This window comes from Aquarana catesbeiana, unplaced genomic scaffold (assembly GCF_042186555.1).
Source record: "Aquarana catesbeiana isolate 2022-GZ unplaced genomic scaffold, ASM4218655v1 unanchor228, whole genome shotgun sequence".
Classification (NCBI taxonomy): Eukaryota; Metazoa; Chordata; class Amphibia; order Anura; family Ranidae; genus Aquarana; species Aquarana catesbeiana.
Window position 1 is genome coordinate 1,628,130 of NW_027362655.1, and position 15,287 is coordinate 1,643,416.

At 46.2% G+C, this 15,287-nt stretch overlaps 1 protein-coding gene across 2 annotated transcripts in view; it reads right to left on the reverse strand.

Moving 5' to 3' along the window:
* LOC141121647 (uncharacterized) overlaps nt 1-15,287 on the reverse strand; it is a 72,759-nt gene that overhangs the window by 53,514 nt on the left and 3,958 nt on the right. The window contains exons 6-8 of one of the 2 annotated variants that reach the window (XM_073611323.1): nt 9,876-10,073; nt 9,604-9,748; nt 7,040-8,700 (exon numbers count right to left, since the gene is read on the reverse strand). The exons of the other annotated variant lie outside the window; for it this stretch is intronic. Coding sequence (XP_073467424.1) covers nt 7,790-8,700; nt 9,604-9,748; nt 9,876-10,073 — 1,254 coding nt within the window. The 3' untranslated portion in view covers nt 7,040-7,789. Of the gene's footprint in view, nt 1-7,039; nt 8,701-9,603; nt 9,749-9,875; nt 10,074-15,287 lie in introns of those variants that run through there. 2 annotated transcript variants of the gene reach the window in all.

Below are 15,287 nucleotides of genomic sequence, written 5' to 3' on the forward strand. Positions count from 1 at the left end.
GTTTGACAGGCACAGTGGCTGCATTTGATGGGCACAAGTGACTGCGTTTGATGGGCAGTTGGGCACAAGTGGCTGCGTTTGATGGGCACAAGTGGCTGCGTTTGATGGGCAGTTGGGCACAAATGGCTGCGTTTGATGGGCACAAGTGGCTGCATTTGAAGGGCACAAGTGGCTGTGTTTGATGGGCAGTTGGGCACAAATGGCTGCATTTGATGGGCACAGGTGGCTGCATTTGACGGGCACAAGTGGCTGCGTTTGATGGGCACAAGTGGCTGCGTTTGATGGGCACAGTGGCTGCGTCTGACGAGCACAGTGGCTGCGTTTGATGGGCACAGTGGCTGCCTTTGATGGGAATAAGTGGTTGCGTTTGACGGGCACAGTGGCTGCATTTGATGGGCACAAGTGGCTGCGTTTGATGGGCACAAGTGGCTGCGTTTGACGGGCACAAGTGGCTATGTTTGACGGGCACAGTGGCTGCATTTGATGGGCACAAGTGGCTGAGTTTGACGGGCACAAGTGGCTGCGTTTGATGGGCAGTTAGGCACAGGTGGCTGCGTTTGACAGGCACAGGTGGCTGCGTTTGACAGGCACAAGTGGCTGTGTTTGACAGGCACAGTGGCTGCGTTTGACGGGCACAGTGGCTGCATTTGATGAGCACAGTGGCTGTCCATGGTGCTGCAGCTTCACAGCCGGGTGCGCATGTCTCACTACGCTTTCCTGCATAGCCGGGCAATCTTTTGGGAACTGTGATGTGTCCCAGAAGATTGCAGGATAGAAGGGCCGCCTAGGCGGCCCAATCGGAAGTGGGAGCTCGTCGGTAATCGGGATGCATTGCGGAATCAAATCACATCGTTGACCAGATAATCGTAATCGAATCGTGAGACCAGTGAAGATGTGCACCCCTAGTATCTATGCTCCCTTGCAATTAAGTTCCCCGCCTCCAATGGGTTCTACACATTGGATGTCCCCCGTTGATACCTGGTTATGGGGTACTATGTCCATGCCAAGTTGGGGTGGCAGTGGACTGGGTGGGAAGGGAAATGTTGTGGTTATTGTTTTTTTTGTACCACCGTGTTTACAACTGTTTATCAATACTAAAGGTACTATGTTATTATTAAACATGCATTACCGATATTGGTTGCCAATGTGTTTTATGCTATCTGATGTGTCTATATCTTCTCTGCCAGTCCTGGTACAGTTGTGGTCTACCATATACGCCCTATACCCGCCATGAGTTCTTTAAGTTTCTCACATGGAATGTTAGAGGATTGCGTAATAAGATTAAACGCACAGCAGCCCTGACATTTCTCAAGTCCCAACGTGCTGACATCATCATGCTGGTCGAGACCCATGTCACGGGCCACTTACAATCCTCTCTCAAAAAGCCTTGGATAGGTTGGGCCTATCACGCCACCCACACCTCTTATTCCAGAGGAGTATTGGTCCTAGTTTCTAAAAGGATACCGTTTGATCTAGTGCTGCTCCAGATTGACCAGCGGGGCAGATATGTGTGTTATCCACGCCACCATTAACAGATCTCCCGTCCTGATACTAGCTTGTTATGCCTCCCATACAACTCAGCTGTAATTAAGGAGGGCCTTGCCTTTATGACACAATATACCTCTGTACCGGCAGTGTAGATTGGGAACTTTGACATGAACCTCATCCTGGCTCTGGACTGAATGGGCACACTGGACCCCCCCTTGACCCATCGGCCCATACCAGACTGTACCGCATACTGACAGATTTCGCTCTTGTTGACACTTGGCGTCACAAGCATCCGCACACTAAAGTCTTCTCATGCTTCTCAGCCAGTCACAACACAATGTCACAAATTGATTTTATTTTAATTTCAAAGTCCCTGACACCTAAACTGGGAGATGTGGGCTTTGCTCTGAGAATACTCTCGGATCATGTCCCCTAATGGATCACGATCCAGCTCCTGAAGGCCTCCCCTGCTCCTTCTTGGCGGCTAAACCCATTTTGGTTGACTGCTTTGCAGGACCAGGATGACATCCCTGCGGAGCTGCAATACTACTTTACAGCTAACGGGGACTCTGCCACATACGACATGGTGTGGGAGATGTTTAGGCTTCACGCCCGTTCCTTGCTCTCCACGCGTATCAATAGACTAAAATGATCACAAAACTCATTGTTCAACAAGCTGCAGAACACCTACAGGTACTGGAGGAGGCGTTCTATTGGGACCCTTCACCCAGCACCGCCAACAGTCTTAAGATTCAGACACGACAGGTCTCTCAACTGCACATTGAAAAAGCTAAGCAACAAATCTTTTTCTGTAGACAAAGGGTATTTGAGTATGGAGAAAGATCGGGCAAACTACTTGCATATCTGGCCCATCTAGACTCGCGCCCCCCGGTGGTGGTGTCATTGATTGACCCACAGGGGAACGACATCACTGATCCACAAGTGGCGGAGGAATTCGGGAGATTCTACCGTACGCTCTACACTTCCCGAGTCAGCCACACTCCCCAAGATACCAGGGACTACTTAGTGAGAGTTAAATTCCCTAGATTAACTAATGACCAGCTTGAGATCCTGGAGGCCCCTATTACCAAGGAGGACATTTCCGACGCTATCTCCTGTCTGGCCACATCTAAGGCTCCCAGATCGGACGGCCCCCCACTTGAATTCTATGCCACCTACTCTGAAATTCTAACCCTTAAACTCTACGACCTGTACAAATCCATTGATTCAGGAATCCTACCCCCCTCTATGAGAGAAGCCCAAATTGTAGTAATCCCTAAACCCAGTAAGGGCCCTAAATACCCAGAATCGTATAGACCCATCTCCTTACTACAGGTAGATATCAAAATACTAGCTAAGATTTTAGCTTCACGCCTTAACCAGGTTATTCTGTCACTGATCCACCCTGACCAGACAGGTTTTATGCCAGGGAAAAACACAGCTATGAATATTCGCCGCCTATCCATGAACATTCAGGGGTCCCATGATGAAATCAGTTTGAGGGTCATGGTGGCTCCGGATGCCAAGGCCTTTGATTCTGTGGAGTGGAATTACCTGTGGGAGTGCCTCTCGGGATTTGGATTTGGCCCCAACTTTATTCGCTGGGTTCAGCTCCTATATCAATCCCCAAAGGCCAAGGTGTTCATGAACAGCTGGCTCTCTGACCAATTTCTGCTAGAGAGAGGGACCCGACAAGGCTGCCCCCTTTCCCCCATGCTGTACACATTGGCTGTGGAGCCATTGGCCATCATGATTTGTTCAGATACTAGCATTCAAGGCCTTAAGATAGGGAGCCTGGAAGAAAAGATCCGAATGTATGCCGATGACATGCTCCTATACTTAGCGGACTCGGGTCCCTCTCTCATTGCAGCCCTACACTCTATAAAACATATCTGTAGCCACTCAGATCTGAGTATTAACTGGTCAAAATCCCAGATCCTTCCGATTGACCACTTCCCCCCACCGTCAACGTCCCCTCCTCTGTCTCTCTCAAGGATCTCCCTGATCAAGTACCTTGAAGTTCAAGTCACCAGATTGATCACAGACTACACACTCTTGAACATTGAACCTCTGTACACTCTAATCAAGACCAAGACACAGACTTGGGCCACATTAATTCTGGGTGTTATGGGACGCATTCGTTTAGTTAAAATTATACTCCTCCCAAAGATACTCTATTTGGTGTGGCATGCCCCCCTGTATACACCACAAAAATTCTTCAAAATAATTGAATCCATTCTTAATTTGTTTATATGGGGCCACAGAAGACACAAATTATCTTGGAGAATTCTGAAGAACCCAGTGATAATGGGAGGAGCTGCTCTTCCAGATTTTCAGGACTATTACCTTGCCTTCCAACTGTCCCATTTCTATCATTTTGACAAAAAAGAGCTACCAAGATACCAACTACTACTCTGTGAGTGCCCTGGTGACCCAGCCCATACCCCACTTCAGTCAGTCCTCAGAGCCCCATTGACAAGACGCGCCTCCAAACACAAAGTGGACATGCTGACACACCTCCAAAGGGTATGGCGGATGGCACTACAAAAACTTGGGACCCCACAGGTCCACTCGCACACCCCTCTCTGGTTCAACACACACTTACCCGAATAGTTGTCCATACCAGACCCGGTGGCGTGGATACGCCATGGGATTCTGTACATATACCAGATTGTGACCCCTACGGGACCTAAAACATTCCAAATGCTAAAGGACACATTTTCCCTCCCTAATTGCCTTGTCTTCAGGTACCTACAACTCCGCCATGCTATACAAACCCAGTTTAAAGGCTCCAACTTATCCCTGGCAGTCCCCTCTATTGTAGGCACAGTCACAGGTATTGAACCAGCCAAACTAATTACTACCCTATACGCCGCCATCCGCCTTCCTAGTACCACAGCATTGGCCTATACTGCCAAGACCAGATGGGAGGTGGATGTTGGAGTAATTGAGAATGAGGAATAGGATGAAATTTTAGAGGATGTGAAAAGAGTTTCCCCCAAACTGTCAGACCGCCTCACACAGTTGTATATTAAACATAGGACGTATCTGACTCCTCAGAGGATAGCACGTTACAAACCCACGTACAACCTAAAGTGCCGCCTATGCGACCACACCCCAGGCTCCCTCTATCACCTCATATGGTCCTGTCCAACTATACAAGCATACTGGCTAAAGGTGGTTCGCTACCTGCACGACCAGATGGGCTCTCCTGCTACCCTAGACCCAAAGATGTGCCTGCTTGGTCTGCTGCCAGACTTAGACAAACCCCTCCGTACCTTTCTACATGAGACGCTATTCATGGCGAGAAAAGTAGTGGCTCGCAATTGGATGCAGGCCCTGCTCCCTACAATTCAGTGCTGGAAAAAAGAGATTAACGACACTCTTCCATATAAGAAGCTGATCTATGTACATAGAGGGTGCCTGCTTAAGTATGAGAAAATCTGGAGAAGATGGTTAGCAGATGGTGAAACGTGTACTTGATATGTTTATCCTCCCCCCCCCCCTTTTTTTTTACCCTCATCTCTCTCCTTTTATTTATTAAGTACCAGTTCCACCCCCGATGGATATTTCGCCTTATGTCAGACAGATATTTTAATGTGTTTATGTATGTACTACTGTTTTGGCAATGCTGGCTTATACCGATTTATATACCATGCATATACTTTTCAATAAAGTTGGTTTTCCAATTAAAAAACAATGAATACAATGACTACTCTCAGAAGTTCCAATTGATAAGGGGAATGAGACAGGGGTGTCCTCTATCGCCCCTGCTCTTCTCCCTGGCAATGGAACCCTTGGTGATAGCCATTAGGTCATCCCCAGATATGCAGGTATTTCGAAGGTCAACAAGAGAGGAAAAGATTGCATTATATGCAGATGATGTATTATTTTTGGGAGTGGAGTTCCACTAATTTTTCAGTTTATTAAAAGTCAGCAGCTACAAACGCGTAGCTGCTGACTTTCAACAAACAAACACTCACCTGGGACTGGGAACACTCTATGTTTAGTGTCATCTAGTCCTTGGTACATTTTGTCATGAACCAACAGTTGCACCGTTTCCTCCTGAATATCGAGGGTAGTGTAGATCGCTCTCAAAAGGTCGTCCACTTCCTCCAAAGATAGCTTGTACCTAGAGGCTTGGCTATAGTCTTCCTCCTCCTCGTCTGAATCCCTGAGGGAGGGAAGACCTCTACTAAACTGAGTTTGTGACCTCTACTGCTCTAGAGGTGGATGTCCTTGGGCTGGATGGTGCATGCTGGGGCTCAACCTGGACTGCCAGGCTCTGTACCAGCTTGGACTTAACTGAACTCAGTGAGTTTGGAAGTTCCCGCCATGAACAGAACAAGTCCTTGTATTGCTGGGATGATTCCTCTTCAACCAAGTCTTTAATACAGGACCTGCACATTGCCTTCTGCCATGAATCTCTAAGGGGGTTCTTGCAGGAGGGACATTTCCTCTGACTTGGTGGGTTTGAATGCTTGGACTTTCCCAAAGCTTTTTACTGAAATGAGAAAAAATTCAACTCACCTCGGTGCCCCTAACACAATTTATCAACCCCTAGTGCACAGCTAGACCACCACCAGACAGAAAGGAAACAGTGCCCCGGATAGTACAATCCCCCCAGCAACCACCCAGTCCAACACTGCAGGGTCCGAGCGGAGTAACTGTGCAGTCACAGGCTCCCTGCAGGGAGGAAAAAACAGCCAAAACATAAGCCCATATGGAGAAGAATAAAGGCACCACTGTACCCCTCTTACCTGGGCCTGAACGGTGCCTGCTTCCACCGTAGCTGTCGGTCTCTCCTCCATCTTAGCAGAGAGCGCAGCCGGGTACTGAGAAAGCCATCTGGCTTTTAAATTACCCGGTGTCATCCACGAGGGCTGGAACCAGAAGCACCGGTCGACAGACCCGCCCCCTAGCAGGGTGTCTGCTTTCAGAAAATATATCATATTTTGGGAGTTTTATATAATCTTCAGGGTTATAATGATTTTTTAACTCCTTCCTGCCCGGCCTATAGCAGAATGACGGCCAGGCGGGGGTTCCATTATCCTGAGTGGATGTCATATGATGTTCCAGAAGAATAAGTCACTTGGGAGCACGGTGATTGGTGGTGTGGTGAGTCACTCTGGCAGCCTATGATGTAGGATCTTTACCATTTGATCAGCTGTGCCCAATCAGAGCTAATCACATGACAACTAGGAAGTGCCTGTTATCGGCTTTCCTTTACTCATGCTGACAAGGTGCGAGTAGAGGAGAGCTGATCAGCGGATCTCCTGACAGGGGGGATCTGCACTTATATTCAGCATTGATTACCAGTACAGGCCCATCAGTGATCGCCAGTGATGCACAGCAGTGCCCATCAGGTATGCCAATCAGTGCCCACCAGGAATGCTTGTCAGTACCTTCTCATCAGCGCCACTCATCAGTGCTGCATATTAGCGTCACCTCATCAGTGCCCATCAGTGAAGGAGAAAACTTACTTATTTACAAAATTTTATAACAGAAACAAAGAAAATCTTTTTTTTTTTTTTCAAAATTTTCTGTCTTTTTTTATTTGTAGCACAAAAAATAAAAACCCCAGAGGTGATCAAATACCACCAAAAGAAAGCTCTATTTGTGGAAAAAAAAGGATAAAATTGTCAGATGGGTACAGTGTTACATGACCATGAAATTGTTATTCAAAGTGTGAGAGCGCTGAAAGCTAAAAAGTGGCCTGAGCAGGAAGGAGGGGAAAGTGTCCGGTATTGAAGTGGTTAAATATGTGAGCAAAAAAACGCAAAAACAGCTCTGGCAGTATAAGGGTTCAAGGAAACGTTCACCTTCGAGAACATGTTACATGTTCCTGTTCCTGCAGCGGTTCAGGGATCCGAGTCCTCTGTGTGACAGCAGTGCGGGGAGAAGTTCCCCGTACCGGCTGTCACTTTATGAAAAGAGCGCGGCCGTGCTATTCATTCAAAGAGTTCTGTCCTTTGTAGTTTTCAATGAACTCCCACACCGCTGCTGAGCTCTTTGGTAGATGAGGGACAAGGAGATTGAGACCCCGATTTAGTCCCTTGGACAAGTTGTTTTTTTCAAAAAATTTCCACATCCCTGGAACTGTTTCTTACATGATGAAGATCAGCCATGGAGTATATCTGAGGTGTATATCAGGGTGTGCTTCTTCCCCACATAAGAGCTGTGATGTCCAGCAACATTTATATAGAAGACATTTCCCAAACTAAAGGCACTAATACATCTCAAGGGTTGTGTGGGATCCTTGATGTACAGGAAGACAGGACTTCAGTGACTAACAATTACCTTACTCAGGACAGGAAAGTGGCTTCTCCCTCGTGTGAGATCTTTTATGTATGTAAAGACTGGACCTCTGAGAAAAACATTTCCCACACTCAGGACAGGAATACGGCTTCTGACCTGTGTGAGATCTCTGATGTGTGTTTAGACTGGACTTCAGTGAAAAACATTTCCCGCACTCAGGACAGGAATACGGCTTCTCTCCTGTGTGAGATCTCTGATGTTTGGAAAGACTAGACTTCTCTGAAAAACATTTCCCGCACTCAGGACAGGAATACGGCTTCTCTCCCGTGTGAGATCTCTGATGTTTGGAAAGACTGGACTTCTCTGAAAAACATTTCCCACACTCAGGACAGTAAAACGGCTTCTCCCCCGTGTGGGATCTTTTATGCACTTTAAGATTGTATTCAGAACGGAAACATTTCCCACACTCAGGACAGGAATACAGCTTCTCTCCCGTGTGAGATCTTTGATGAGTATGAAGATTGGACTTCAGTGAAAAACATTTCCCGCACTCAGGACAGGAATACGGCTTCTCTCCCGTGTGAGATCTCTGATGTTTGGAAAGACAGGACTTCTGTGAAAAACATTTCCCACACTCAGGACAGGAATACGGCTTCTCCCCCGTGTGAGATCTTTTATGCACATTAAGATTGTATTTAGAATGGAAATTCTTCCCACACTCAGCACAGGAAAACCTCTTATCTATTGGAAGGACGGCACCGTCCCTCACACTCTGAGGTTCCTCAGAATAAGAGGAATACGATGGTCCATCTACACTGTGTGGTGCCGGATGGACATTTGAAGTAGCCGGGTTTTCTCCTGGACTATACTGTGTGATGTCCTCATCTTCTACTTTACAGTCTGGAGACAAAGTGAGACAATCCTCTGAGGTTTTCCTCATCTCCCGTCCATGTACTAAAATAAAAATAAAAAGATTATTACTTGACATGAGCAGATTGGTTCCACTAAACCAGGACTCCGCCCACATCAGACAGTTTTGTCTCTTAGGATCTTACAATTCCCCCCTCAAGGTAACTAGTAAATGGGTCCTCTGATCTCCTACCAGTTAATTTCTTTATTCATGGACCTTAGTCAGAGAGTGAGGAAACAACGAGAACTGTCTTTTATAGGAGTAACAGTGATAAGGGGATTATAGGACGAGCGTCCCCACCCCCTCTATCACTCATTGTCATCTTCCCAACACAAGAAGTCCTTCCATATTTAGTCCATGATTTAGTCATGAATAACAGCAGGGCTGAGCCCCACCAGAGGTCAGAGAGTGAGGATGGAGGAAGAACACCCAAGAAGGCCGGACTGATCCTGAAAACCACCATCATTGGGTTATTGACTCCTCCCTCATTATCACTTTCTGTTTAAGGTTCCACTGCCTACTATCTCCTGAGACTGCACTCAATGACTTGGGTCTGAGACTATACAGACATATCCCTCCACCCTGCACAGCCAGCAAACAACAGAGCAAGTAATCCTGGGAGAATTGTTCTGTCAGATATCTTGCCATACCCAGGTATTGGGCAAAGACCCAAAGCACATACCTAAGGTGCCTAGATCAAGTAACGCCTATGGTGAAAATGAACATTTTGCTGGCAGATGAACCCCAGAATCTCCATAAATCTAGTCTAGATACATAAATTGTGTCTGCAATACAGAGAAGGAAGACATACAGGAATACAGGACGGGGAACACAGCTCAGGAAAGTAACCAGGGGATTACAGGCTGATATCACCCAGTCCTTGCCCTACTCTGGACCAATCAGTGAGCAATATGGGTGAAGGAATGTAATTAGTGTTAATGACCCACCTGTGCTGATCTCTGTAGGAGTGTCCTCCTCTATAAATGTCCCCATTATTCCATCTTCCTCCATAGACTGCTGATCGTCCCTCATAGATGTCTCTTCTTCTTCTTCTGCTTTAACCTCAAATTCTATATCAATTGGATCTCCACTCTAAATCAAGAAAATGAGAGAGAATATCATCTGTAAATATAAGCGTTGTTATTTTGACATCACATAGAAAATCCACACATCTCCATGTCTCCATGAGTCTGTGTTTTATAAGCTCCGTCCCACCAACCTTGTAACAGTGAGGAAGGGTGTTACCCTTCTGTGTGGAATCCCAGGAATACAGAGGATGGGGACATCTCTCTGGTGGGTTCCTGGTATTAGGTGGCTCCATCATATCCTTGTGTCCTTCTGAAAACTTCTCTATCACTCCATACTCCTCTTTATACTCTTCTTTAACATCAATATTATCATCCCCAAGGTTTTCACTCTGAAAGATGTAATAAAACATTCATTGTAACAAACGTGCTGTTTATAGGGGGCGTGTCCAAGCCGCAGACCAAGATGGCCACTTGGCTCTAGAACTCCCTGCCATACCGGCTCACAGCGCACTAGACAGACACTTTCAGCCCCCAAACAGGGACACAAACATCGGGGAACAACCGGGCTATGTTGAGAAGAAATCAGACACTGGGACCGCGCTGCCTAACAGATTTCTTCATGCAGAGCATGCACAAGATGGCACCCGGGAGAACGTCCGCTATCTTCCTCCTCACACAGAGCCTTTACCTCCTAAAGCCTCAGATGATCTCTCTGACATAGAGGACTCCTCACAGCAGCAAGACAACCCCACAGCTTCTGATAGAGGTAAGGGAGCTGTAGAATCACCTTCACACTCTCCGCAGAAACTTCCCTCAGCTCAAAAGCATCACTGGGCAGACATCCCTGAGTCAGCAGCAGACACTCCAACAGAGCACACGGCAACCCTAGCTGCCTTTCCTGCATCAGACACCCCTTGCCTCTGAAAACACCATTAAGTCTATGTTATTATCCCTCCAGGCTGGTCTGCTTTCTGAGCTACGCTCCTCAGTGTCCCACCTTACTCACAGAATAAATGGCATTGAAGACCGCACAGATCACCTAGAATCACAGTTAGAAGTGATCATAAAAGCACATGATGAAATGGTGGATGCTCAAGGAACAGACAGACATGATCCGTAAACTAAAAATTGAAAGTTGCAGATTTAGAGGATCGCTCCTGCTGCAATAATTTAAAGATAAGAGGAATCCCTGAAGCTGTTAAACCACAAGAGCTCATACCTTACTTACAGCAGCATTTCCTAAAGCTTATCCCAGATCTCACACCTAGAGATTTACTAATGGATAGAGCACATAGGATCCCCAAACCAACACATCTGCCTGACATAGTCCCTAGAGACATGCTGATGAGGATTCATTTTTATTATATCAAAGAATGCCTGCTCAGGGCAGCCAGATCCTCCCGCTTACTCTCCCCTCCATATGCAGGGATAGCCCTGTACCAGGACCTTTCTGCAGCAACCTCAAAATTGAGAAAAGAATATACCCCAGGCACTGCGATTTTGAGAGACCACAATATAGTTTACCGCTGGGGCTTCCCCACCAAATTGCTGGTCACATATCATAACCAACAAATCACCATCACATCCCCTAAAGATGGCTAAAAGATGCTCCATAACTGGGGCCTAACACCTTCATAATCTACAAGTTGCCCAAGTAACAACGCAAACCGTAAATCCTGAGAGATATGCTGCATAGCAATCGCAAAACCTACCTGATGCTCTCATGACCACAAAGTCTACCTACTTCCCCCTCAGACAAGATGTCTAGTTCCTCATTACCAACTTCATCCGAGGCCCAGAATGTGAACCAAAATGTTGTAACTTGTTCATCTGTTTGATCTCTTTCTGGTTATCACACGCCCTGGCACGAAGTGTGCTACATTCACTGCAATTGTTTCTATTATTTTTTGTGTTAATTACAACTGCTTGTTTAATCATAACCTACTGCTTATTAGGGGTGCACATCTTCACTGGTCTCACGATTCAATTACGATTATCTGGTCAACGATTCGATTCTGCAATGCATCACGATTACTGACTTGCTCCCACTTCCGCTTGGGCTGCCTAGGCGGCCCTTCCTCCCTGCAATCTTCTGGGACACATCACAAGTCCCAGAAGATTGCCCGGCTATGCAGGACAGCACAGTGAGACATACGCACCTGGCTGTGAAGCTGCAAGCTGTCACAGCCAGATGCCCACAGTAGTATTGCCAGCGCCGTGGACAGACGGGGGAGAAAATGGAGGGTTCGGGTGGCCACGTCGCTGGATTGTGGGACAGGTGAGTGTCTTTTTTATTAAAAGTCAGAAAATACACTTTTTTTGTAGCTGCTGTCATATGAGCGGGCAGTTATATGAGCGGCATATACAGTTATACACAGATTAAGAAATGAGGTATGAAGCTGCATATATTTTAAAAAGCACATACAGCGGTGGCCACTTAATGGATTATAACTGCATTTATTACAAAACAGTAAATTTGACAGACACGCTCGGAGCGCTCTCCCGGGAGGGGGGGGCAAGTTGGGATGACGTCACTCGACATTGATTTTTCGGGTCGCATGCATCGATGCCGACTCGGGGGACACCTGAATCGCGATGCATCGATTTAATTCTGCACCCCTACTGCTTATGATAATACTAACCTGAGTCCAGATACCGTTCCTTACCCTTCCATGCACCTACAACCTATCTCTTCATTTTGCATCCTTCTAAAGATACTATCACTAATCAATATGTATATTCGTATTACCACTATCAATGCAAATGGCCTTAGTAGCCATTACAAAAGGTCTAGAATGTGGCGAGAAGCCATCACTCAAAAAACAGACATACTTTGCATTCAAGAAACACACTTTATGCAAGATAAAGCTCCTTCATGTCAACCTCTACCCCCCATACTTACTTTTGTACGTGCTACCAAAAAAACGAGGGTTGTCATGATTGCTATACGTAAATCCCTAGCTTTCCAGCTCCATCACGTGGAGGCTGATCTCTATGACAGATACCTAATCCTAGATGCCCTCTTTGACAATATGCCATATGTTATAGCCAACATATATGCTCCCAATTCTCATCAAAAACAATGAATGAATAAGCTATCTCATTACCCAAAGGAACACATAATTTTATGCAGAGATTTTATTGACACGATTGATACCACTCTTGACTCCTCTAACCAGCGCAGACAAAGATCCACAGGCCTTTCCATACTCACACAACTGGAAGATCTTTATGATCCCTGGTGGTGTTTACACAAGAAGGAAAGGGACTATACCTTCTACTCTGACGCACAAAAATCATACTCCAGAATTGACCTTTTCCTGTTACAGAGAAGTACCCTGCAAACCATATCCCATGCAAATATAGGCTTAATTACATGGTCAGACTAAGCAGCAGTTACGATGAACATTTCGATCAACCGGTCCAATAAACCGCCCCCCATCTGGTGCATGAACACCTCCCTTTTATCCCAACCTCAGTGTCAGGAAAAGATCAAGCAGGAGTTGGAGACCTACTTTGTGTGCTATATGAACTCTGTATCAAATAACGTACAGCTTTGGAACTCCCATAAAGCCTTTATGAGAGGTGTTTTCATTAAGCTTGGGGCCCAAGAGAAACGTGTGCGAAACGAGAAATACAATCACATCCTTGATCAGCTACGCAAATTAGAAAAGACGAAAAAAACCTTCCCTAATGATGCAGATACCATCTGCTTACATACACTCAGAGAGAAGTTTTGCTTCTTCCCACAGTATATGCCTCCTTTGATCACCGCATCAAATGACAAAGTCACATTGTATATCTCTGGCAATAGACAAAGCGGTCTCCTAGCCAGACAAATGAAACGTAAAGCCGCCACCTCCAAAATCCCATACATGCAAACAGCCCAGGGTCGTAGCGTCAGTAATCCCGTAGACATTGCTAAATGCTTTCAAGATTTCTACACATCCCTATACAAACTAAATACCTCCACAGATATCACCAATCCAGAAACCTCCCGCATCTTCCAGTTCCTCGACCCATTGCAACTGCCCTCACTTACGCCCGACCAACGAGATGATCTTAACGCCACATTCACTGCACCAGAAATCTTAAAAGCGATCCGCTCACTACCCTTACATAAAGCCCCAGGAGCTGAAGGCTTTAGCAATGAGTACTTTAAAACATACGCAGACACTCTAACACCACACGTCTTTACCTCCTTTTATCACATTATGCAGACAGGCGACATCCCAAAAGAATCCTTAGAGGGCCTCATTGTCACGATTCCCAAACCGGCTAAACCTCACTACAACCCAGCCAATTATAGGCCTATCTCACTCCTAAACACTGATCTTAAAATCTATGCAAAGATCCTAGCCTCCCGTACATCACGTCACATCCCCTTACTAATACATGCAGACCAGGTATGATTTATTCCAAGGCGCCAAGCATCTGATGGCACTAGGAGAATCTTAGACCTCATACAATTGGCGGAATTCCACAAAATGCCTTCTCTGCTCCTCTCTTTGGAGGCAGAGAAGGCATTTGACAGTGTCCATTGGTCTTACCTTAACTCAGTCCTCCAAAAATGTTTTATTTGCAGGCAACACCAACACTGCGATACTAGTTTTGTGTTAACACCCAATAGCAGGGTTTGGACGTCTGGTATGACCTCTGACCCTTTCACTATTTCCAATGGAACAAGACAGGGATGCCCCCTCTTCCCGTTAATATTAGCTCTAGTGATGGCATCCCATCGCAGCAGCCATAGGAGCCCACCCGATGATCTCTGGATTACAAATCACAGACACTACCCACAAATTAGGACTCTGCGCTGATAATGTCATTGTAGTTCTGACCAATCCTCTTCAGTCCCTACCAGCACTTCATGACCTGTTGATACAGTTTGGCCAGATATCCTTATACAAAATCAACTGCTCCAAATCAAATTTGATGGGCATATGCCTAGACCAAGGTACAAAAACAAATCTCACTCGTCTATCCCCATTTCCATGGGCCCCAGGCCTCAATGCTTACTTACCTAGGGATACATTTAACTGTCCCCTCCTGCAACATCCTCCATACAAATTATGAAGCACATAAGAAACTGCAGGATATCAGCACCTCCCTCCGAACCACCCAGGCTTCCTGGGTTGGGAAGATAGCACTATCCAAAATGTTCCTCCTGCCTCACCTGCTATATATGTTCCTTATTCTCCCAGTACCGCTACTCTCTTCTCAACTGGATATGCTACAATGCACCATCAACAACTATATCTGGGACAGCAAACACCCCAGTGTTAAACACCTCACCGTGTGCACTGCAACGGCCAAAGCAGGAATGGGAGCTCCTAACCTCGAGAACTACTACAAAGCAGTTCTCCTAAACAAAACCCAACATTGGTGGTCACCGTCATCTCAACCTCTGTGGGCGCAAATAGAAGAATACCCCACCAAATCTCTGCCAGCGGCCATATGTGGCTACAACATCGACCAACGCCATCTTTTTTAAGCACAGTAAACGCAACCCTCAAAGTCTGGAGTTCAATTCATCATCAAAATAACAGTCTCTCGGAAAAACCAATGGGATCCCTTCCTCTGGCTGCGCTGAAAATAATTGT